The 24,596-nt window shown below is 39.4% G+C and overlaps 3 protein-coding genes across 4 annotated transcripts in view; 2 read left to right on the top strand and 1 right to left on the bottom strand.

Annotated features, from left to right (window-relative positions):
- LOC106926695 (GPI-linked NAD(P)(+)--arginine ADP-ribosyltransferase 1-like) overlaps nt 1–24,596 on the bottom strand; it is a 53,845-nt gene that overhangs the window by 26,271 nt on the left and 2,978 nt on the right. The gene's annotated exons all lie outside the window — the stretch shown is intronic.
- On the top strand, nt 2,125–4,102 carry LOC106926698 (GPI-linked NAD(P)(+)--arginine ADP-ribosyltransferase 1-like). Its single transcript, XM_015001786.2, has 3 exons — nt 2,125–2,273; nt 2,833–2,913; nt 3,004–4,102. Exons 2-3 carry the CDS (start codon nt 2,857–2,859, stop codon nt 3,769–3,771), a joined length of 825 nt encoding a protein of 274 aa, XP_014857272.2. The 5' UTR covers nt 2,125–2,273; nt 2,833–2,856; the 3' UTR covers nt 3,772–4,102.
- Nucleotides 7,499–10,714, top strand: LOC106926702 (ecto-ADP-ribosyltransferase 5-like). Of its 2 annotated transcripts, XM_015001792.2 has the most exons (3): nt 7,499–8,022; nt 8,642–8,902; nt 8,997–10,714. In XM_015001792.2, the coding sequence occupies exons 2-3, from the start codon at nt 8,795–8,797 to the stop codon at nt 9,711–9,713; spliced, it is 825 nt and encodes a 274-aa protein (XP_014857278.2). In that variant the 5' UTR covers nt 7,499–8,022; nt 8,642–8,794; the 3' UTR covers nt 9,714–10,714. The 2 variants fall into 2 exon arrangements, with proteins under 2 accessions (XP_014857278.2, XP_087865912.1); XM_088009786.1 differs by lacking the exon at nt 8,642–8,902.

Below are 24,596 nucleotides of genomic sequence, written 5' to 3' on the forward strand. Positions count from 1 at the left end.
GAGTCAAAGGGAAGGATCGCTGCTGTTGTTAACAAGTCAGATGTCAAAGTCTAAACGACACGCTAATTTTATAGTGCATGCCAGTAAAAAAACACCCATAAAATTATACAGAAAACACAGAATAATAATTTTTAGAACATTTTGGAACCCATTTATCTGCAACGTGTATTATCAAAAGCGAGTCATTCCTTCTTACTGTCGCCACATGCTTGCTCAAGATGATTTCTTTTTTTTTCTAAGACTATGGTCACTGCATAAAGATGGTATGTTTAAATTCGGATCGTGCACTGGACTGCATATGAAACTGGATTTTAATCTGATTGCATAATTAGAAGATTGGGTAACACTTTATTTGAAGGGGGTTGAATAAGACTGACATGACACCTGTCATGAACATGAATAAACCTTCATGAATATTTATGACTGTTGTCATAAAGTGTCATTCAGTAAATTATGACACTTTTAATACAAAGTTGACATTATTCAAAATGTCTTTGTTATGACAACTTGACATCAACCAAGAAATCATGACTGATATAAATTTGTTATAAAAGAATTAATGATTGCACTTTAAAAATTAGGTATCTTTATGTTATTAAAGGTAAAGTTTAAACAGTAATGATTTCTTGGTTAATGTCAAGTTGTCATAACAAAGACATTTTGAATAATGTCAACTTTGTATTAAAAGTGTCATAATTTACTGAATGACACTTTATGACAACAGTCATAAATATTAATGAAGGTTTATTCATGTTCATGACAGGTGTTATGTCATGTTTATGAAAGTGTCATGACAGTCTTATTCAACCACCTTCAAATAAAGTGTTTCCGAAGATTGATATGATTTGAATCCAAACCAAAATGTATTGAGTGTGATTACATATGAATTTGGCTTTTTTTGTCTTTTAACCTGTCATTCACGAGAGGACCCAAGTTTGGGTCCTCTCGTGACAGGGGTGTCAAACTCCAGTCCTCAAGGGCCGCTGTCCTGCAACTTTTAGATGTGCCTCTGCTGCACCACACCTGAAAAGAATAATTAGGTCATTAGCAAGGCTCAGGAGAACCGATCTACACAGCGAGGAGGTAATTAAGCCATTTCATTCCACTGTTTTTTACATGTGGCACATCTAAACACTGCAGGACAGCGGCCCTTGAGGACTGGAGTTTGACACCCCTGTCATTGTGAATGACAACCTGTGAATGACAGGTTAAAGTGAAATATTGGTTGTGAATATAAGCTAATGTTGTAAGCCAAGTTAGAAGGGAAAAATAACTTATAGAGATGAAAAGTTACAGCTGTAAAGTCCAAAGAAGTCTTTAAATTTTACTTTTGTTATTTCTCTGGAGTTACATTTAGTCTGATAGTAGCTGGTCTCTGAGTTGTCTCCTTTGCATCCTAGAAGTATTTTTATTTAAATTATTACTATTTTTTAAAGTTAAGGATAAAACACTATTTTATTAGTTTATTTAATATATTTTACTTGCCTACTAATTTTTTTTCAGCTGCAGGAGTTTTACAGAATCTGAGCTGTTTTGTAGCAGAAGCAGCGTCAGTTATCAGCTGTAGCATTGTAGCTCTGGAAGAAGAAACTTTCTATCAGTTTTGTTTCTGTGCGTCTTTGCCCAGATGCTTCTGAGAGAACAGTTCCAAAAATATACACACAGTGTGAGGCAAATAAAGTTGCCAAAACTGAAGACGTAGTCCTGTCTGAGTTGTGAGTGCAACACACAGAACCTGCACTCAGTTTTTGCTTACTAATTTGTGGTTCTGCATGTCAGACCTCCTCAGGAAGTGGTCTGCAGGGGTCTTATGAGAAGCAGGAAGTGTTATGACGACTAAAAGCAGCATGACACTTTTGCTGCTCTGCAGATTTATGGTTAACACATAAAAATAATCTATTAATATGTGAGGCCATTCATGACACTGGAACAAAGGTTCTGAATAAAAGCATAATATTAAAGATAATAATCTATCATGCGTATACTGCTAGGCAACACACAGACTATTTGTTAGGATTTATGATTGATATGGTGAAACTCCTCCTTCTCTTTCCTGTCTAAACTAAGTTAGTTGAGGGTATGGGGGCGTGTCTAGGGGTTTGCCCAAACATTTTAAGTTTTAAACTTTGTCTTCAATTGTATTTTGACCTCTAACTGTTTAATATCCATGTCATTTATTTGATTTAAAGGAAAGGATCCCTCTCTGCCCATCCTTCCTTCCCCCCCCCATCTTATTCCTAATTTCTTCAGAAGCTCTTCAAAAAAAAACCCAGGTAAAGTCCTACTTTTTATTTATATTAAAGATCGGTCTTATTATTAATATATACATAATTTTCAATTTTATTTCTTAAAATATTTGTTTTTTTCAATGCCAATTCTCTTTTTACATTGTTTTATTGTTTTGTAAGAGTCAGCTGTCTCTTTTCCTGCCAGAAAAAAACTTATTGGTTGAGTGAAAATAAACCAATACAAATCTCCAAGGGGTATAAATTTAGGATTCAACTGTATTGGTTTTAATTTATCTTGCAAATAAGTGTACAATAATCTCTTTTCAGAACTGCTAAATTGTAGTGAAGCACCTCCAGTGTAAAAACTATCATAGATTATTATGATAGGGAAACAAGTTAGAGCTTTAATGATTCAACTTTTTTCTTAAAACCTTAAAAGAGCAACCTTAAAATTATGAACACTGTAAGGGTAAAATGTTGAGATTTCAGCCTGCTTGTTTATTTTATGTTGGACTCTTAGATCGTGCATTCAAATGACATAAATGGGAACAATAAATGAACAATAATAGGAAATGAAAAATCTGCATTTACTGTGTCTTTGCAGGACTAAACGCTAAAGGCGGCAACGATGACAACGTGGATATTCCTGCTTGTTCTGTTTGGAGCTTCTGTCTCAACTGCAAAGGTAATGAGACAAACAGGAGATTTGTGAGTTTCTTGATTCAGACATAATGGTAAAGAAATGTTTAACATCCGTCTTGTTGTCTTCTGGCAGTTTTACAGATTCCTGGCTGACACTCCTCTCCCACTGGACATGGCTCCGAACTCTGTTGATGACATGTACGAAGGCTGCGCAAACAACATGGCGACCAAAGTAAAGACCGAGTTCTTGGTCAGCGAGAAAAAGATGAGCAAAAATTTTAGCCTGGCTTGGGATGAAGCGGAGAAACAGTATAATAAGAAATGGAAGCCCAAGCCTGGGAAGAAAAGATCCCGAGTCCTGGAGAAAGAACAGAACATGGCCGTCTACGCTTACACTCTGGACAAACCAGAGGTATTCACTGAATTCAACAGTGCGGTGCGAACTCAGGGGCCTCAGTACACGAGCACGTTTCAGTATCACTCATTGCACTTCTTCCTGACGGGCGCTGTCAGAGCTCTCAACGCTCATAAGCCAAAGTCAGAAAGATGCCTTACCGGTTACCGGAGGGTCAACAGAAAATTCAAGCTGGGCATTCTCGGCAAAGAAATCCGCTTTGGCACTTTCACCTCCAGCTCGATGGGGAAGTATCCCCGCAAAGAAAAATTTGGCTATGAGACCTGTTTCGAGATTTACACCTGCTTAGGAGCAGACATCTCACTGTACTCCAAGTTTGGAGAATCAGAAAGAGAAGTCCTGGTTCCTCCATATGAAATCTTTAAAGTTACAGGCATAAAGCAGAGATCTGAGGAGAAGGACCTTCCATGTAAAGTTGTGTTGAAACTGAAGAGCACAGAAAAGACTCTGTCCAACCTAAACTGTGCGTTTTTCACGGATAATTGATCCAAATAAATCTTTAAAAATAATTTCCAATTTTAGCAGCACGAGCAGATTAGATTTATTTTGAGATGGATTTTCTTCTTCTTTTTATTATTAATCAAAAAAACATTTTTTTAAATTCAGATAAAAGATAATACATGCATAGTTTCACCATTGTAAACATAAAGACCATTTAATGAAATCAGGCCAAACATAGCTTTAGATGTATTTTTGCTTGAGCACATTTGATTGTAAACTTAAAAGTATCTGTATACATCTACTATTCTTCACATCCTCTTGTAAAATGACTCATTGTATCATTTGGTGCAAATAAATCTGGTTGTGTCTGACTGAATTTATGTTGTTTTAGTTTAGAGCTGCTTGTTTGTGGACTGTTGGACGATTGGGCTGAAGGGTTTTAAGGTCTTTTAGAGGGCAGACATATTTGGAGCGCCTTGTTTTCTTGTTTTGTGGTTGTGCATGTCTAACCCTATCAGGATGTGGTCTGTGCAAGTTTTCAGCTCACAATACATTGGGACAAGTAAAGTTGTTCAGTATACGAAGGTTCTGGTTCAGGTTGATTCAAGTCCCAAAGCACAATTAATGTTTTCTTTTTACTTTTCAAGAAGAAAAAGTTAAAATGTAAGTCCAGATGTGACAGGAAGAGTATCAACAGTCAACAGTTGTTACCGATTCTTCTCCAGAAGATCACATTTTTATTGTTTCGTTTTTACAGTGGGAGGTTACCAAATAAACACTTGATGGCACTGTCGTTCCATTATGTTTTAGGCTTGTTGGTCAGGTCTGTTGTAGTCAATAAAATAGGCCTTAAAAGACAATAATCTTGCATTTTTTGTTTGTTTTTTCCCAGATACCTAATGTACTTATTATTACCTTTATCTTTATGTTTCCTATCCACACAGTTTGATTCAGGATGCTGCTTTTGCCTAATGATTTCATTGTGAAGAAACTCCAGTTTTAATATAAGAACTATTTCAATAAAGTTAATATGGTGTAATTCAACTGATTTGCAAATTTTTATATATTTTTTTACTCTATAAACATACTCGTAATAGGTAAATACATGTGTAAAAGACAGATCGGCTGTCTTTGATAAATGCTTTGTTAATAATTGACCATCTTAGTGAAAGTGAGCATTATCATGGTTATTTCATGCCTGTATGTCAACAGTGCTAACAAAATGGGATATTTGGGGAGGTGTTTGTAATTTAAAATGTGTTGTTGCCTAAATTATTGCTGCAGTGAATATTTAACCTGTTAGCAGTTGGTATGTAAGTTGTAAAAATGTGGCAGTGTAAAAAAATGAAAAAAGATATTCTTTCATATGGATATTTAATCGTTATCCTCGATAGACCAGTGTTGCTTTGAATCATGTATCTAGGAAGAGGACTTTTGCAGAATCACAGGTGTATGGGACATTTCTCAAACACAGCATGAAACACCAGATTAGACGCCTAGTGACAAACATTACAGCTTCCCGTTTGTGGTTGGAAACTTTTCTCCTCTTTTGTTAATGTCATGCACAAGGGTTTGGTGTACACCACAAAAGCAGCATAAAATAATTATGACACTTGCTGCTTAACAACTTGAGTGGTTGACAAATCCAACTATAATGATTGAACAACCAATGATGTATTTGGAAACTTAATATACACTGCTCAAAAAAATAAAGGGAACACTCAAATAACACATCCTAGATCTGAATGAATGAAATATTCTCATTGAATACTTTGTTCTGTACAAAGTTGAATGTGCCGACAACAAAATCACACAAAAATCATCAATGGAAATCAAATTTATTAACCAATGGAGGCCTGGATTTGGAGCCACACACAAAATTAAAGTGAAATGTTCCCTTTATTTTTTTGAGCAGTATATATCCTTCTATACTCGTTTGCACCTCCTTCCTACCTACCACCTTCACCCTAGACTTTTTTTTACCCCTTTCCCATAATTACTGACCTGCTCCATCGTTATACCCATCACTACCTCTTTTAACCTATATTCCCTTTTCAATCATCTTCATCCTTTATCCCAACATCTTTATTCCTCCGTATCTACATCCTTTGTCTTTATCCTTCATCCCCATCTCCTTTTTTCCTTATTCATACCTCTTTCATATCTTCCTTATCTCTACCTTCTTGACCCATACAGATTTTATCCTTATCCCGCATCCCTGCCTCATTTTTCTTCTGTTCCTCACACCCACATCCAAAATTCCCTTTCCTTCGTCCCATTCATCTTTGTCCCTCATTCCTACCATCTTTCCTTTCCCCTGTCCATATGCTGTTCCACCTTCATCCTTTCTCCCTACGTCATTCACTGTCTATCACTACATCTTTGTTCATCTCTGGTGAGGAGGAAACTGATGTCCTGGGACAGAACCCCAAAGCTAGATATGAAGAGTCAAACTGCTGCGATCCACAGCCATAGGCCTTCCCATGGAAGTCCGACACTCCTATCATGGACCAAGCACCCACACGAACAGCACCCCATCAAAAAGTGTTAGTCCCCCATTTCAATGAGCCCCATGTCATCCTCACACCTCCAATAAGCATTTAAGCAGAAAAGGTGCTGAGGTGGCACACCAAGCCCTCCTCTGTCCCAGATCGGTGTTTCCATGTGTGTTTGTGGTATTATGAAAACTTGTGATGAATGCAGATGTTTTTGTCTAAAGTGTATTAAAACTGGAGTTGTGGCTGGGCTGTGAAAGACTCAACTTCCCGACCACAAGCTCTATGTGTGTTAAAATTGAGGTCCAGAACTTGGCCAAACATAGCAACGTGAATAGAGGTGGAGGTGCTGCACAGCACTCTGTCCATGCCTGCAAGGTCCTTCACCCCCCAACCTGACCAAAGTGTGGTGTTGTGTTTGTTAAAGAGTAGGGGGTAAATGCTAAGGTACTTGGGGGCTGGCATGCCAACTTCACCTCACTAGTCCCACACATGTCCACATATATACCATACTGACTGAACCCAGAAATTTCACAGAGATCCCCAAAGGTGCCAGGAGGGAGAGCAGCTGCTAGGACCTCAGCCACTATGGGGATGCCAGAAGCCTCCAAACCTTGTACCTATAGTCCATCCAGGCTTACCCGTCCCACAGCCCTCTGTCCCAACATGGGCAGGCGAAGCATCAAAACAGCCAGATGCTGAACTCATCGCCAACATTTCAAAACTATATTCCTTGTTCATGACATGTACAGGTCTTTGGAAAAGCAGAAGTTTATGGGAAGACAAGAAACATAAAGGTATGATGTGGCACTTTCTATTGACCGGCTGTTAAAGGTTGACAAGCATACACTGTTTGAACTAATAATAAGATTGATTTGATAATAAAGGATTATTGTTTCAAGCATAAAGTAAATATTCACATTTACAGTCCCTTTTATGTAAAACTTGAAATTAGGAAACAGTTTCCAGAATAAAACTACTTTTATAAAAGGGACATAAAATATTTGAAGAGCACATTAGTTTGTGTTACAATCATAAACTTTGTGTTCACTTTCCTTTTCCATTTGATCAGGATACAAACTTTACACTTCATTCAGTTTAGATAAGAAAGGAATGCACAAAATACAGTCAGCCTAGATTTCACTGCATTTTCAGAGGATCGTCTTATGCACTAGCACCATCTGCTGGTATATACATGAATAACAAATGAAAAAAAAAAAAAAAAAAAAAAAAAAAAAAAAATATATATATATATATATATATATATATATATATATATTTTTTTTTTTTTTTTTTTTAGGTCAATGAAAATGATTTACCAGCCTGGCAGAGAGAATGCAGATAGATATGTCTGCATTCTTACTTTTATAGATGTGTCTGTTTCATTTCCTTTGCTAGTTCATGTACACAATTCATGTATACACGTTAAGCAGGAGCTCTTGATAAATCAGATGAAGTGGTGAAAACCACAGAGAGCAAGCAGGTTTCCGCTTAAGTGTATTTCTATGCATCGAGTTTTATTTTCTGTTTCTGAAAGGGGCTGAGTATTTCCCCTATGTTATGTTCTTTCCTGTACATGCGTGTGTAAAAACAGGATGTGACTAACTGTGAAGTGTATAAAGGTTTATGTACAACTTCATTTCGGGGCTCTACTTTTCTGACTCCCAGAGTCAGAACCTTTAAATAAAACATTTAAAGACAAAGATCGATCTTTATCATTTCTTAGCAGTTTTCTCTATCCTTTTATTGAAGGATTTCCGTGTCGGCCTTCATCCATTCAGATGGGTTTTATACATCTCAGGTACGGATACTTTTTTGCTTGTTTCTTCAAATGTGTTGCATTAAATACAAGAATAATGAAAAGTTGTTTTTTTAAGGAGAGATATTAGAAAATATTGTGTTAAAACTGATGGATCAAAAATATGACAAGAAGTTGTAACCCATTAGAAAAGTCTTGATACTAAGATTACCAATGTAAATTCAAAGTAGAGGAGACATTTTAACACTAATTACACAGTATAAGTCTTGATGATGTTGTTTAAAATACCTGCTCTTACTAATACTTCCTAACATATGTTTATCATAGTATGAATATATAAGTATATTATTCTCTGATTCTTTAGCTGTCAGCTCCAGCCAGCCACCATCACATTTTAAACAAAAAGTACAACCCTGAGCCAATGTTCAAAGACAAGTAAATAGAACTGTAGATTTTAAAATTTAGATTTGCATCTACTGAAAAAGAAAGAGAAACTGTCTCTGACAGTTCCTCATTTTTGACAAACCGATCAAAGAAAAAGTGAAGAGTTTTTCCAGCTCAGAAGCATTAGTAAACTGAGGTGCTACATTCAAAGGACTTTGTTAAAGTAAGTCATATCTTTTGCTTGGATTATTATAACTATGTATGCTGGTCTTAACAGAATCTTAGTTCATATATGGGAAGATCATCTACAGGAAGAAAATGGAGGACTAGCTGCAGCAGAACCACATCAGAGTTTTGGAGGAGCTTGAAAACAGCTTCAGGTCACAAACCAAAGTCCCAGGCGTGATTGACTCACAAAGAAATCTTCAACATGCTGTTAAACAAAAAGTTTCTTTTTGTCTTGATGGCAATAATAATTTGGACACTGGCCCTGCCATCATCCGGATGCCACATCGGGGCTCTGGCACCACAGCAGAAGGTGAGCGGTGTACTATTTTGGGGAATGTTTTTATAAGTGCAAACACAACGATAAATATTCATAATCAGTAACGTTTCCTTTGTTTTCTGTTTAGAGTGGCTCGTTCCCACTGGATTTAGCTCTGAACTCTGTTGACGACATGTACATTGGCTGTGAAGATGAGATGGAAGAAGAAGTGGCGAAGTGGTTAGAGAAGGAGAAAAAAGGGAATTTTGGAAAGGCTTGGAATAAATCGGAGCAGTACTACAATAACACATGGGCGACCACCACCTCAACGCTGAAGAAAGAACAAATCATGGCTGTTCATGCTTACACCTTGGGAATGCCTCCAATATACGCTGAGTTCAATAAGGCGGTCCGAACACAAAAATCTGAGTACACGACCAAATTTCAGTATCACGCATTTCATTTCTACCTCACCATGGCCCTACGCTCCCTCAAGCCCAAGGCAGCAAAGTGTGTCACCACCTACCGGAGAACCAACTGCAGATTTGAAACAGGCATCAACAGAGAGGTTCGCTTCGGTGGCTTTACCTCCAGCTCATTGGGTTCTTATTCTTCTCCTGGGTTATTCGGTAACCAATCATGCTTTGAGATTATCACCTGCTTTGGAGCAGACATCTCAGAGTTCTCTAAGTTTAAATCAGAAAAAGAGGTCCTGATCCCTCCGTATGAGGTTTTTAAGGTAACAGACATACAGAAAAGATCCCAAAAGAATTCCCTTCCATGCGAGGTTGTCTACAATCTGGAGAGCACAAACAAAATCCTTTTGAATTTAAACTGTGCTCTCACTGACGAGTCAGATTTGTGATGAAATGTCTAAAAAAAAATACAATCTGCATTGTGCAAAGTCAGACGTAATTCATGTAAACTCTGCCCAATATTTATTTTACATATCTAAATATAATCATAAGAAACATACAAGAGTGAATGTTCACATTTTCAGTCTCTAATATATGAAATTTTAAATTAGGAAACAAGTTCAAGTGTAAAACTAATTTCATAAAAGGGACATAAAATATTTGAAGAGCACATTAGTTTATGTTACAATCATAAACTTTGTTTTCACTTTCCTTTTCTAATTCATCAAAGTAATCCTGAACCCTGCTGCTGTGCTTTTTCTTTGTCACAACCCATAATGGCAGACTGAGATTTACTTTTTTATGGAAGTCCAAACATGCAAAAAATAAAAAAGTCATATAATGATTACTTAAATTAATTGCAACATGTAATAACTGCTCATCTTGAGTGACCAATTTCACAATTAATTGTAAAAGAAATTCAATTGTACTGATATATTAATTATTGATGACTTCAATTGTACAATTCTGCTCATATTTTATCTATGATACACATAAATCATTTTTTCAATGATTTATGTATTTATTGTATTTTGGCATTTTGAAACAATTTATTGCTGGAAGCATTTCATTCCTTCCCACTGTCACTTAATGTTTGCTCAAGATACTAACCTGACTACTCAAAGCAAATTCCTGTTTGATAGAAAAAATATTAACAACTGCCATAAAATGATAATCTGTATTTGATTATTTTAAACTGCAATTTCATTTGAACTGGACTGAATGTGTAAATGAGTCTAAATCTGACTGAATTGTTTTGGACAAGTAGGATGTGATAATGAATACATTTTAACTGTTTTATATTTGTTGTGAAATGGTTCTATATACATTTACTGAATAGAACCAACAATCTTTAAAAGAAAAAAAAAGTTTCATAGCTGTAATTAAATTTTCTGTACCACTATGTCCTGTTTCACTATTCTGTTTTAATAAATCTCACAAAAATACACAAGCTTTGCTGGATGTGTTTGTTTTATAATTTAATCATGTTCTGATTTTGAATATGTAAACACTTCTGGTTATATCTGTATGCTGAATGCAAACTTATTTCAAATGTCTTGTTTGTGATCATATTACGATGACTTATGTAATTAAAAAAACTTGATTATGAATTTTTAACTTTCATCATAAGTACCACGTATCCACTGGTGTCTGAAATGTCCTCTCAAAGTGAAACAGAAAGGAATGGCCCAACCTTTCTTATCCCTTTGCCCGAGTCGTCAAAGCGCTCCTTATATGAGCTGGTGTACTTGGACGAGTCAGTCAGTCTCTCCACTGCTGCTGCTTTCGCAACTTTCAACATTCAATCAAAGGACTTTGTGAAAGTAAGTCTTATCTGTTGCTTTGATTATTATGACTCTATGCTGGTCTTTAAAGAACCTTATCTCCCGTATGGAAAGAACATCTACAAAAACCTGAGCCGCCTGAAGATGCTGGTGGAGGATCTGGGTCAGAGAGGAAGACGGACGGACTCCTCCTCCTCCCAGCAGTATGGAATGGATCAACAGGTTCGCCTCGGCACGACTCTCCTTAGTGCTAACATAGACCTCACTTCATCTAAGCCACCTGCCTCTAACCTCTCAGAGGATCCAGTACTTTGTGTTTCTGAGGTCTGAGACCGGGGTCCAGATATTATCTCTACACCCGTCTTCCTCCAGAATGTGTCTGGCCCCCCAACATTGCATAGCAGGACATTACCTGTCCGGATCACTAGAAGACAAGTTACAAAAAACAGAAATGTAAAAAGCAGCGGTCTTAATTCAAACCTCAGACTGATCCCTTGCCTAAAGGAACCTCAGAGTGAAGAACTTTCAGCCTCCAAGTCACTTAAACTGGCTCTTTTAAACACCAGATCTCTCTGTGCTAAAGCTCTATTAATTAATGATTTCATCACTGAGCATAATATTGATGTTTTATTTCTGACAGAAACATGGCTGAATGACAATAATGAAGCAATCATACTAATTGAATCAGCGCCTCCTACGTACAATTTTTTAAGTGAGAATAGAAAACACAAAAAAGGAGGAGGCGTGGCTTCAATATTTAAGAATACCATATGTAACACAGATGAGAAGGGTATTTTATATATTAGATGAATGGGCCAATAGGTTCGACTATCGGAGCATAGTGGGGTGTTTAAATGACACACAAAGGCAGTTAAATGAATTTAAAAAAACAACTGGCTTTAGTGACATAAACCATGAAATTAAACAGTTATACAAGACACACAATTATGAAAATAAAATTACACACAATAAAATACAAAAAAAATAATACAAATACTTGGCCAAGTGCTAGTTCTCAGTTTTGAATCTTTTGGGTGCACCCTGGTAATCTGAATTCTAAATCGTAATAGGCAACAGATCAATCAATTCCAGTTCCAATTAGGTTCAGCTCAACACCATTCACATGAGGAGAATTTCCTACACAGCAGTTTGTTACAAAGTACCAAATAAAAACCAGTCCAAAAGGTGAGATCAGAAATTCCAGGATTAAACAATAAAAAGAAAAATGTCAGTCAGTGGTCTCACTCATAACCAACTGTGTGTGAAGATGTGAGTGGTACCGGCCTACCACACCGCGGGGTGCAGCAGGACTCCAAATGGAAAAGAAGGAATCCAGGAATCCAGTTCTTTCTAAGTCCAGGTGGGAAGGCTCGCCATCAAAGTCACAGGAGGAATCCACCTCAGGAACAATCCAGCATAAACAAAAAAAACCTGACCTGTCAACAGACAGGACCAGCAGAATCATAGGATTTTATTAAGCTGTTCTAGCTTTAATCCTTAAATCATGTTTCTGTATATTTGACATCAATTACTGTAAATTACAAAAGCATTTCTTCAAATAATATTAAACATTACATTTTATCCAAAATCAGTAAAAGTTTACATTTTAATAATCAAATAGTTCAGATAAACAACATTATTCAACAAAAATGTGATAAACAGAACAAAAACCCAAATGAAAGGCACAGAATATGCTCACCGATCTCAATGCGACACGTTAGGGACAACAATATGGTGGCTCTCAGTCCGGACCCGTGAGGCACTAGATAGTGTAATAAGGCATATTTTCCATGCTTTAGCCTTGATAATATGAGCTATCATTGTGAACAAAGTAAGAATATAACGTAAATTAGGTTTTACCTTCAACTGAACAGAGAACAAGATGAACTTAAAACGTTAGCCTAGTAGCCGTTAGAGCTAAACCAGTAGCCGTTGGCCGTTAGAGCTAACGAGTCAGCTCTAACGATTTTCAGCAGAAAAAGTGAACTTGTCTTTCCTTTTCTTTTTTTCACTTCACGCGTCCAGCTTAGAAGTCGGATGATCTGGGAAAGCGTTTGTTTAGAGTTGTATAACTGTTTTAAAACAGAGACTCTCACGCTGCCCAGCTTAATCGTTTCCGGATCTCTCTCGCTTACACACTCAATGCTGCGGAAGGGCGGGTCCTGCAGCGGCAGTCCGAATTCTGATTGGTTTAAACTCACTGGAAACTAAACTTCCTATTGGCTAGGTAGACCACCTAGCTTCCCTAACCTTCGTTTCTTAAAGAGGCATCCCCATTTTATGTGGGTTACACATAAACTGTAGTAAAATCTCTCTGGGTCATTTTATGTCTTTTGAGTATCTTGGAGTCGAGATAAAAGGCCACAAACGAACTTTGACACTCTATAAAAAACTCCAACATATGTGTAAGGTTTCTTTACAGACTTCAATGAGCTTCTATTTCTCATATGTATTGATTATGATTGTTTGATAATTATCTGTGATTTCAACATTCATGTTGACAACCCCCAAGACTGAGGGGCAACAAAGCTTTTTAATATATTAGAGAGTTTTGGTTTAACACAACATGTCAAACAAGCAACACACACTCATGGACACACACTGGACCTGGTTATCAGTAAGGGTGTGAATATTTCCAATGTCTCTGTAACTGATGTCGTCCTGTCGGACCACTTTGCTGTTATCTTTGAATGTTCTTTAACCATTAACCCACTTGGACACACAGCTACTATCACAAAACGTACTTTCACAGACAACACAGCAGAAACGTTTAATCAAATCTATTCTTCTTCCTCGTCCTTAATCTATAATGACGTAGATAAGTTGGTTGATGAGTTTCAGTGCAAACTTTCAGATATCATTGATTACATTGCCCCCATTAAAGTGAAGGTTGTGTCTGGTAGGAAGAAATCTCCATGGAGAAATGCACAAACAGTTCTGTTTGCAAGACAACTCTACCGTAGGGCCGAATGGAAATGGCGTGAAGCTCAACTGCACGTTTATTGTGACATCTATAAAGAAAGACTACATAAATATCACTCAACACTAAAACACATAAGAGAGGCTTTCTTTGCAGATGTCATAAACAAAAACCTTAACAATGCTTGAGCTTTATTTGCTACTGTTGACAGGCTCACAAATCCTCTTGTGATGTTGCCACCTGAACTTCAATCTAATACCGCCTGCAACAAGTCTCCAGTTTCTTTCCAGAGAAAATTCAAAATATCAGAGGATTAATCTGCACATCCACTCCAAAGACAGTACAAATGCTGTGCCCAAACAAAACAAATGCAGGAAAAATGACACAATTTCAACTACTTCATTATAAAACCCTTGAAGAAATTATAAGTCAATTAAGCTCCAGTTCCTGCTGTCTGGATGTCCTACCTACACATTTCTTTAAGAAAGTCCTGCCTGTTGTTGCTAATGATCTGATCCAAATAGTAACTCATCGCTGTCTTCAGGTGTTTTCCCCCAGGTTTTGAAAACAGCTGTTATCAAACCTCTGATAAAAAAGAACAATCTAGACAAGTCACTACTGCAGAATTACAGGCCGATCTCCAACCTCCCATTCATCAGCAAAATTATTGAAAAAGCAGTTTTTCAACAACTGAATAACTTCCTACTTCCTAACAATAATGAATTGCTTTGACTCCTTCCAGTCTGGTTTCCGATCTCACCAAAGCACGGAGACAGCCCTTGTAAAAATGTTCAATGACATCCATATAAATACAGACTGTGGGAGAACCACAGTGCTGGTTCTGTTGGACCTCAGTGCTGCTTTTGACACCGTCGGCCACAACATTTTACTGAATCGACTGGAGAGTTGGGTCGGACTCTCCGGTCCACTGCTCCACTGGTTTGAATCTTACATAAAGAACAGGGATTTCTTTGTTTCAATCGGAAACTTCTCATCAGAGAGGTCAAAGGTCACATGTGGGGTACCCCAAGGTTCAATCCTAGGACCCCTTCTTTTCAATATTTATATGTGTTACCCTGCAACCTAGGATGGCTGAGGGTAATGTATTAGATAATCTTCCCTCAACGAGTGATGCTGTGGAATGGAAAAGACGAGACACACACGTTGAGCTTCCTTCTCATTTAACCGGAAGATTTATGTCCCTGTGGGACACCATAAGACATTGAAGCAACAGATGATTTAGAGCCACTAATATTCACTGAAAATGTTCTCTCCTCCAGGTAAGACCTGAACCATTTAAGAACAGTGCCATCAATACCAACAATGTGGTGTAATCGCGATATTAAAATATTGTGGTCTACTGTATCAAAGGCAGCAGTTAGGTCAAGTAACATCAGAACAACATGGTGACCAGAATCACATGCAAGAAGAACGTCATTAAAAACTCTTATTAAAGCAGATTCTGTACTATGAAGAGTTTTAAAGCCTGACTGAAAAACCTCCAGAATGCCATTGTCATCTAAAAACTGTGTCAGCTGACAGTACACAATTTTCTCTAAAACCTTAGAAAGAAAAGGCAGCTTCGAAATAGGCCGATAATTAGCCAGAACAGTCGGATCAAGGCCAGGTTTTTTAAGCAGTGACTGCACTACTGCATGTTTAAAACTAGCAGGGACCACACCTGAGGACAGACTGCTATTTATAATTGCAAGAACAGGCTGCCCTATGCTAGGTAAAATATCTTTAAAAAGTCGTGGAGGCACAGCATCCCGGGGGGAACCTGATGGCTTAATGTGGCCAACCACATCCTCTAACAGTGAGACAGTCACAGGCTCAAACTGATTGAAAGCAGCCGAGCAAGGGACTGAAATTGAAGGGTCAGAGTCAGGAGCTGTGATAAGAGCCCTGGTACTACCAACTGAAGCTGCTACAGTCTGCTCAGCCTCGTACACCGATGCAACTTCCTCTTCATCCACTGAATGATGCAGATTCTCTGCTTCTTGGGCTGACTGCAGTTCATCGATGAGGTCACAAAACATCAGATGTCAGCGCGACATCCCTTGGTCCTCCAGACTCCTCAATCGTTTACTTCTTAAAAAGTCAACAATGAAGTCAAAGAGTTCCACCTCGGACGACTCCTCCCCTGGCACGTCTTCTCCCACCTCATCTTGGCATGACACTGCTAGCTTGTGAAGCAGGTCTCTTCTAGCGTCATTCATCAGTTGGTGAAGCAACTGCTGGATCTCCCACTGAAGCTCATGTAGCGGCGACATCTCTGGATACCTGAAGTCTTGCCCTTAGGTCATCAGCTCATGGAACAGGAAGTCAGGATCCCTCGGTTCTTTGTTGGATAGCACCAAGCCAGCAGGAGGCGCTATCCCGGATGAGCCCCCAAATTTGTTACCCTGCAACCTAGGATGGCTGAGGGTAATGTATTAGATAATCTTCCCTCAACGAGTGATGCTGTGGAATGGAAAAGACGAGACACACACGTTGAGCTTCCTTCTCATTTAACCGGAAGATTTATTCTTCTTCTGTGTTATAACCACACTTCCTATACAACATGCTTCAGGTATCACATACTTCAGTAAAGAACTATTAACTTCATTACATCAGAAATGACTAATATAACTTTAAACCAAACAATCACTCTTTCAATATAAACTGAAAAAGGCGCAATGCCTCTTCAATACTGTGTCTCGGCACTCAGCCTCACACAAAGATATGATTTATCAGGTTTTTCAACAAACCCATAAAAAAAACATCACATCTATAAAATAAAAAAAAAAAACAGAACAATGTCCCTTGAGTGAGAACTCTCCCAAAAAGTGCCAAACACAAGCTCAAATGAACTCTGCTGTCCGTCAGCTAGCTCCTCAGCTAGCTCACACACACGTGCACAGGCCCGCTAGCACTAGCTCCAACCAGCCCCCAGAACAAGTCCCGCCCTTGTACACAATAATTACAAGACGAACTTCGCGACTCATTAGTCGACAGCTGATCCAAGGACCTCCTCAACTCTTCCAAGAAACATATATATATTCATAAAAACACATTTTTACTGACCTGTGGAATGGAAAAGACGAGACACACACGTTGAGCTTCCTTCTCATTTAACCGGAAGATTTATTCTTGTGTGCTCAATCTTCTCTATGCCACCAACGCAGCAGCGCCCCCTAGCGGTTGTGTGCGGAATTGCATAGGACTAACTAAAATGACACTACAGAACTTAGTACAAAGAGAAATTAAAGATACAAAAATAAAAATTATGTTGGGGTGCCTATTTTCTTAATTATTGTTTTAATTTACTAAGAGCTCATTTTTCACCCCTCTACACTCTCCCTCACTTAAAAAAATGTCTCCTGACATTAACAGTTTCTTATGCGAGTCTCACTGTATGGGACTGTACTACTGATACAGATGTGGATATGGAAGATAAGGAAATGGCAGTAGACCAGGTGTCATCGTGAAGGGTTGGTTGAACAGCAACGGACTAACACCTGCACTCCAACAACTATATGATGGCTGGCCAAGTGTCTCATATGTTAGTCTTTCTGTTGGTCTCCCTCTTCTCTCTGATCTACGTACATTGCTTTCCCCTCTGGTTTCTTCCATCTCCATCTGATTCTGATCTCTTTCACACATTTCAGATCTTTCTTCAGTTTCAGCAGTAGTTCTTTCGCTGATAGTGGCTTCTCTTGAAGAGGGACAGAACTCTTCAGCTGTTGCACGCAGATTATTTTGATTTTCTTGGTGCCGTCTTGTCACAATATGTTCTTGTTCAGAATTTTGAGTCTGGTTTGACTGTAGTTGTTGTGGGTTTACAAATCCATAACACGGGATTCTGCTCCGGAGATTATGGTGGTAAGTAAACTCTTCCTCTTCTTCACCAGAGTCATGCATTTCAGGTTCATTCTCACGTCTTTCAGTTTGCCGCTTTTTTTTCTGTTTTGTCTGTTCTCTCACAGAAAGTTCATCCTCCAGAGGTAGGTCGTTGACAGGCAGCAACAGGTTTCTGTGAAGCACACTTATGGTTTTGTTACCCCTCTCTTGCTGTACTTTGTAGACAGGTCCATCCCCCACTCTTTCAATCACGCGGTACACCGCCTGCTCCCAGTATGAGCGGAGTTTACCTGGACCTCCCCTTTCTGAGAGATTTTTAACCAGGACTCTATCGCCTGCCTGGAGGGTGACACCTCTGGCGCGTCTGTCATATTGCTTTTTGCCTTTAGCTGAAGACTTTTGACTGTTGTTGGCAGCCATTTGGTATGCCACACGCATCCTTTCAGCCCACTTTTTAACAAAGGTTTGATGGTTGCAGTCTTCAGTCTCTTTCCTGGTGCCAAAAAGCAAATCGACTGGTAGACGTGGAGCCCTGCCATACAATAGGAAGAAAGGCGAGTATCCTGTCGCTTCATGCCTCGTGCAATTATATGCATGCACAATTTGTGGCAGATGATCTTTCCAGTCACTCTTTTTCTCCTCTTGTAAGGTGCGCAACATCTGGAGAAGCGTGCGGTTCAGTCGCTCTACTGGATTGCACTGAGGATGACAGGGAGTGGTGCGTGAGTGAGAAATTCCTGAGAGTTGTTGTAATCTTTGGAATAAACTATTCTCAAATTCACGTCCCTGATCGTGATGGAGTTTCTCTGGGTACCCAAAACGAGGAATAAAATCTTGGAATATCTTTTCAGCTGCTGTCTTTCCGGATTTGTTTCTCGTTGGGTACGCTTGTGCAAAGTGAGTGAAATGGTCAGCGACAACCAGGATATACTTGTATCCTCCTTTGCTTGGCTCCAAATGCAAATAATCAATAGAGACCAACTCAAATGGCACACTAGTTGTGATGGATCCCATTGGAGCTCTCTGTGGGACATTGGGATGTTTTTGTTTAATACATTGACATCTCTTTTTCACATAATCCTCAATGTCTTGTTGCATGTTCGGCCAGTAAAAGCGTTCTCGAGCAAGATGGATCACCTTGTCAGGACCGACATGGCCCATGTCGTCATGCAAGCTCTTCAACACTAGTGGTTTGAGTTTTTCTGGGAGAACTAGCTGTCTGTTTAGTTCTGTTTTCCGGAAAAGTAGTCCATTTTCCACGACTAGCTTGTTCCACTCGTACAACAGTCTCCTTGTTTCTTTAAACATGGTTCTTTTATCCTTTTCATTTGGACTCCAGTTTCTTTGTTTCAATGACACAATCTCTTTAATAGCTCTATCTTCTTGTTGTGCTGCTCTGATGTTTTCAGGCATGATGGTCATGACACCATCCGGTAAGTTAGCCTCATCATTTTCATCAGCAAGTTGTAATGCAGCAATCCAGGGAACATCATTGCTTTGTGTTGCTTTGTTGCCTTGCCACACTGCAGAGACTACTTCAGGTGACACTGTCTCGGTGTGATCTTTCATGTACTGTTCAAGGCCTACTGGGTATCTGGACAACATATCTGCATCAGCATTCCTCTTTCCCGGTCTATACTTGATGTCAAAGTGGAAGTCGGCCAATTCCCCAACCCACCTATGACCTACAGCATTTAACCTGGCAGAACTCAAAACATAAGTCAGGGGATTGTTATCTGTATAGACCGTGAAAGTTGGTGCATAATACAGATAGTCTCGAAACTTATCACAAATGGCCCACTTGAGTGCTAGGAACTCAAGTTTACCAGAATGGAGATGATAGTTTCGTTCAGCAGGTGTTAAGGTCCTAGATCCGTAGCCAATAACACGCAGCTTGTTATTTTGGGACTGATACAAAACCGCTCCGAGTCCTTCATTTGACGCATCTGTATGCAAAACTAACGGACGATCAAAGTCGGGATAGGCTAATATGGGCGGATTGATCAGCATCTCCACAAGCTTGGACAGCACAGTCTGATGTTCAGTCGTCCATGTCACAGGTGTGCGAGAGGGAAGCTGACCTGTGTTTTCTTTAATTTTACAACCTCGACCCTTAGAAGTCTGGAGTTTGTTGGGCTTACTTGTGTCGGCTGAGTTTTGAAGGAGTTCAAACAGAGGTCTTGCCAGTCGAGAGAAATCTTGGATGAAGGATCGGTAATAACTAAGGAAACCTAGCAATGTCCGAACTTCTCCAACTGTGTGAGGTTTCTTCTCCTTCAGAGCTATAACAGCTTCCAAATCTTTTGGGTCAATCTGGACGCCTTCTCCTGAAACCATTCGTCCCAGATAACGAATTTGTCTCTTGAAAAGCTCACATTTGGCTGGTCGAAGTTTAATGCCATGTTGTCTCATTCTGCAGAAAACTTGCCTCAGATGGTCCTCAAATGTTTTTGAGTAGCAGAGGACATCATCCAAATAAGGTACGCAGCACTCATCCCTGATGCCTTCTAATACACCTTCCATACATCTCTGGAATGCAGCTGGCGCATTGGTCAGTCCGAATGGAATCCTTACCCATTCATAAAGACCTCAAGGTGTGCTAAATGCTGTCAGATGCCTTGACTCCTCACTCACAAACCCTTGGTGATATGCACTTCCTTGATCTAAAATGGAGAACCATGAATTTCCTCCAAGACTGTCCAATAGATCCTGAATGCGTGGTAGTGGATGGCGGTCTGGAGTGGTTTTACGGTTGAGTTCACGGAAGTCAACACAAAGATGCAGACTATGGTCTTTCTTCCGCACGCAGACGACAGGTGAGGAATAGGCTGAAACTGACTTTCTGACCCACCCTCTGTCCAAAAGGTTGGAAATATAATCCTTAACCTCTTTAAACAATGGCCGAGGAATGGAGTTATAATTTTTTTGGACAGGGGTGTTATCTGTTGTGGTAATCTGGAGCTGTAAACCAGGAATGCATCCAATGTCGCCTTCTTCAGATGCAAACACATCTGATTCTTCATACAACATTTGGTGTACTATATCCTGTTCATGTTCAGACAGATGATCCAGATTAACATTTGGATGCCATTTTTCTTGTGAATGAACAGGTGTATGGTTTCTCTGTTTGGCGCAGTCTCCATCATTTAGCGAGTTCACATGAGTGGTGCACAAGAGTGGATCATCCTGTCCACTGACTCGTTTATGAGATGATGGAGAGATGTTCACAGGTTTGGTTCCATCAATTTCCTCAATGAATCCTAAAGCTGTTCTTGGAGGTAAGAAAATGTCATGGTTGGTTGAATTCTGGACTGGAATTCTCACCATTTTTGAGACTCCAACAGGAACATCAACCAGGGCAGGAAATAAACCCAACTCATCTGGTACGATGCTCTGTATGTCTGGTTCAAACAACATTACTCCTCCTCCTGGAAAAGTTCTGATGCGACATTTCACTTCACAAATTTGGCCACTTTGAACATTAAGACCCTTCTTTCCAACTCTCACTGTTGAACTATTTGATTCTTTTTGAGATGGCATAGTGCAAACCACAGAGACTAGAGTTTCAACACTACTCTTTTGGATTCTCAAAGCCTCTGACAGTAAGTCCACTAAGTTGATGTTGTTTGTCTGGTTAGTGTTTCCCATTATGATTTCTTGTATCACATTAAAGCCTAGCAAAGGGCTACTCACACTCTCTTGACTTACAAGCAATGGAACATAGAGGGCAACTGAACCATATTTGATGCTTTTGATCTCGAGCAGGACTTCTATCCACCCATCAAATGGCACCTCTGTTCCATTAGCTGCTGTGACTTTGAGAGGGTGTTCTGGTAGTAGACTCTCAAGTGGTTGGATCGTTACATTTGGTAGAGCTTTCTGCACCCATGACTTCTCCACTATGCTCACTTGTGCCCCACTGTCCAATAGCATCTGCAACTTGACCCCATTTAGTTGACATGTCACAGTGCATCTACCACCAATCAGCTGTGCAACATGTTTCTTCTTAGTAAAGTTGTTTTGTTTGATGGGCCTGATGGAGGATGATGTGCTCTCTTCAGGATGCAGCTTTGCAGTGGGGTGGGACTCTGCATTCTGTCTGGTCACTGGTGGTCCCGCCCCAGCGACCTCACCCAGTTTCCCGACTGGTTGTTCTTCATCAGACAGCCAACCGCTCTGTGTCCCTCTTTCCCGCACTTGAAACAGTGGCTGCAGCTCTCAGTTCCTTGGGAGACACATTGCTGACATCTTCGTTTAGCTTCTGGCTTTGTTGGTTGTTTTTGGTGGGGAAAAGGTGTGTGAATGTTTTCAGGGACTGAAAACATTCACACACCTTTAACACCTATCTTTACATAGGTGTTAAAGCTTTCTCTAAACTCTTGGTTAGTGATGAAACCTGTGCTGTTAGCTCTTGTATGGCAGTACGATTAGCTTGGACTTCTGCCTCCATCTGAACTGCATTCTGATTTTTCTTATTCATCTACACTGTACTGACACTGACTACCTTTGGTTTGAGAGCCTGACCTAGTCTATTCTGTCTCTCTGTCTCTTCACCTACTGACCTTGTTATCATTTCTAGGATAAAGTCATCAGTGACCTTCTCGTCTGAAATGTGGGGTTTAAGATCTCGTCGGACATATGAATATTTTTCATGTATCCCCTGATAGAGTGAATGTAGGAACACTCCTTGAACTAGCTTCTTGTCATACCGGAAACCTGTACTTACTTTGGAAGCAAAAAGTACATGCTGTTTTAACCCCATCAGTCTATACATAAACTGTTGTGGACCTTCTTTATCATTTTGTCTCGCATTGCTCAGTTCCTGAAATAATTCAGTGCTGCTCTTATCTTTAAGATGTACTCTGAGAAAACGCTTCAGTTCAGTTACAGTCAGACTATCTTTTGTCATAAGCATGTCTTTAAATGTACCCGGTTTAATTATTCTGAGAACTGTTCTAATGATCTCAGTCTCAGTGAAACCTTCACTCAGTCCTTCATCAATTTGCTTACACAAACAGTTAAAGCTCACATCTGAGTCAGAGTCTGAGATCTGACCAGCCTGAATCCGAAATTCTCTTCGTGGGAGTAATGCAGCAACATCTGTCAGTTTTACTAACCCAGTTACCTGATCAGCAACAACTGGTGTTGATACTGTCTTACTCATACCATACCATACCATACCAACTTTATTTATAAAGCACTTTAAAACAACCACAGTTGATACAAAGTGCTGTACAATTTAAGAACACAACATAATAAAAGTAATTTAAAAACAGTTTAAAAACAAAAACATACAATTTAAAACTAGATCCCACTGGTGTTGAAAGCCAAGTAAAATAGATGGGTTTTAAGACGAGCTTTAAAAGTGGACAGAGAAGGGGCCTCTCTGACCTGCAAAGGTAAGTCATTCCATAATTTGGGGCCCATAACAGAGAAAGCCCTGTCCCCTCTGAGCTTCCTTTTTGTTCTCGGTTCCTCCAAGAGCAGCTGATTTGCTGACCTGAGAGACCGATGGGGTACGTAAGGATGAAGAAGCTCAGTGAGGTAAGCTGGGGCAAGATTATGCAATGATTTAAAAACAAACATAAGAATTTTAAAATGAATCCTAAAATATACAGGCAGCCAGTGAAGTGAGGCCAGGACAGGGGTCACATGTTCTCTCTTTCGAGTACCTGTCAAAAGTCGTGCAGCAGCATTTTGTACTAGCTGAAGACGTGAGAGCAGCGACTGACTGACTCCCAGATAAAGTGCATTACAGTAGTCCAATCGAGTTGAAACAAAAGCGTGGATCAGTGTTTCAAAATGCTGCCTGGAAAGAAAAGATTTCACTGACGCCAATCGCCGTAAATGATAAAAGCTGGACTTAACCACGGCTCTAATTTGGCTGTCCAATTTAAAATCACTGACCACCTTAAAACCAAGATCTGTAATAACAGGTTTAAAATATTCCTCCAAGGGTCCCAGGTCCACAGAGGAGGACTCACAGGAGCCACTGGGTCCAAACACCATCACCTCTGTTTTGTTTTCATTAAAGTTTAAAAAGTTCAAGGCCAACCAAGCTTTAATAATTCCTAGACATGCCAGGAGATGTTTGATTGAATGTACATCCTGCTGCTTTATGGGCAAATAAATCTGACAATCATCAGCGTAACAATGAAAAGAAATCCCATGTTTCCTAAGGATAGAACCCAGAGGCAGTATATAAAGAGAGAAAAGCAGTGGGCCAAGAATTGAGCCCTGTGGGACACCATAAGACATTGAAGCAACAGATGATTTAGAGCCACTAATATTCACTGAAAATGTTCTCTCCTCCAGGTAAGACCTGAACCATTTAAGAACAGTGCCATCAATACCAACAATGTGGTGTAATCGCGATATTAAAATATTGTGGTCTACTGTATCAAAGGCAGCAGTTAGGTCAAGTAACATCAGAACAACATGGTGACCAGAATCACATGCAAGAAGAACGTCATTAAAAACTCTTATTAAAGCAGATTCTGTACTATGAAGAGTTTTAAAGCCTGACTGAAAAACCTCCAGAATGCCATTGTCATCTAAAAACTGTGTCAGCTGACAGTACACAATTTTCTCTAAAACCTTAGAAAGAAAAGGCAGCTTCGAAATAGGCCGATAATTAGCCAGAACAGTCGGATCAAGGCCAGGTTTTTTAAGCAGTGACTGCACTACTGCATGTTTAAAACTAGCAGGGACCACACCTGAGGACAGACTGCTATTTATAATTGCAAGAACAGGCTGCCCTATGCTAGGTAAAATATCTTTAAAAA

This window comes from Poecilia mexicana, unplaced genomic scaffold, assembly GCF_051168715.1.
Source record: "Poecilia mexicana isolate PSO_F unplaced genomic scaffold, ASM5116871v1 scaffold_2, whole genome shotgun sequence".
Lineage (NCBI taxonomy): Eukaryota > Metazoa > Chordata > Actinopteri > Cyprinodontiformes > Poeciliidae > Poecilia > Poecilia mexicana.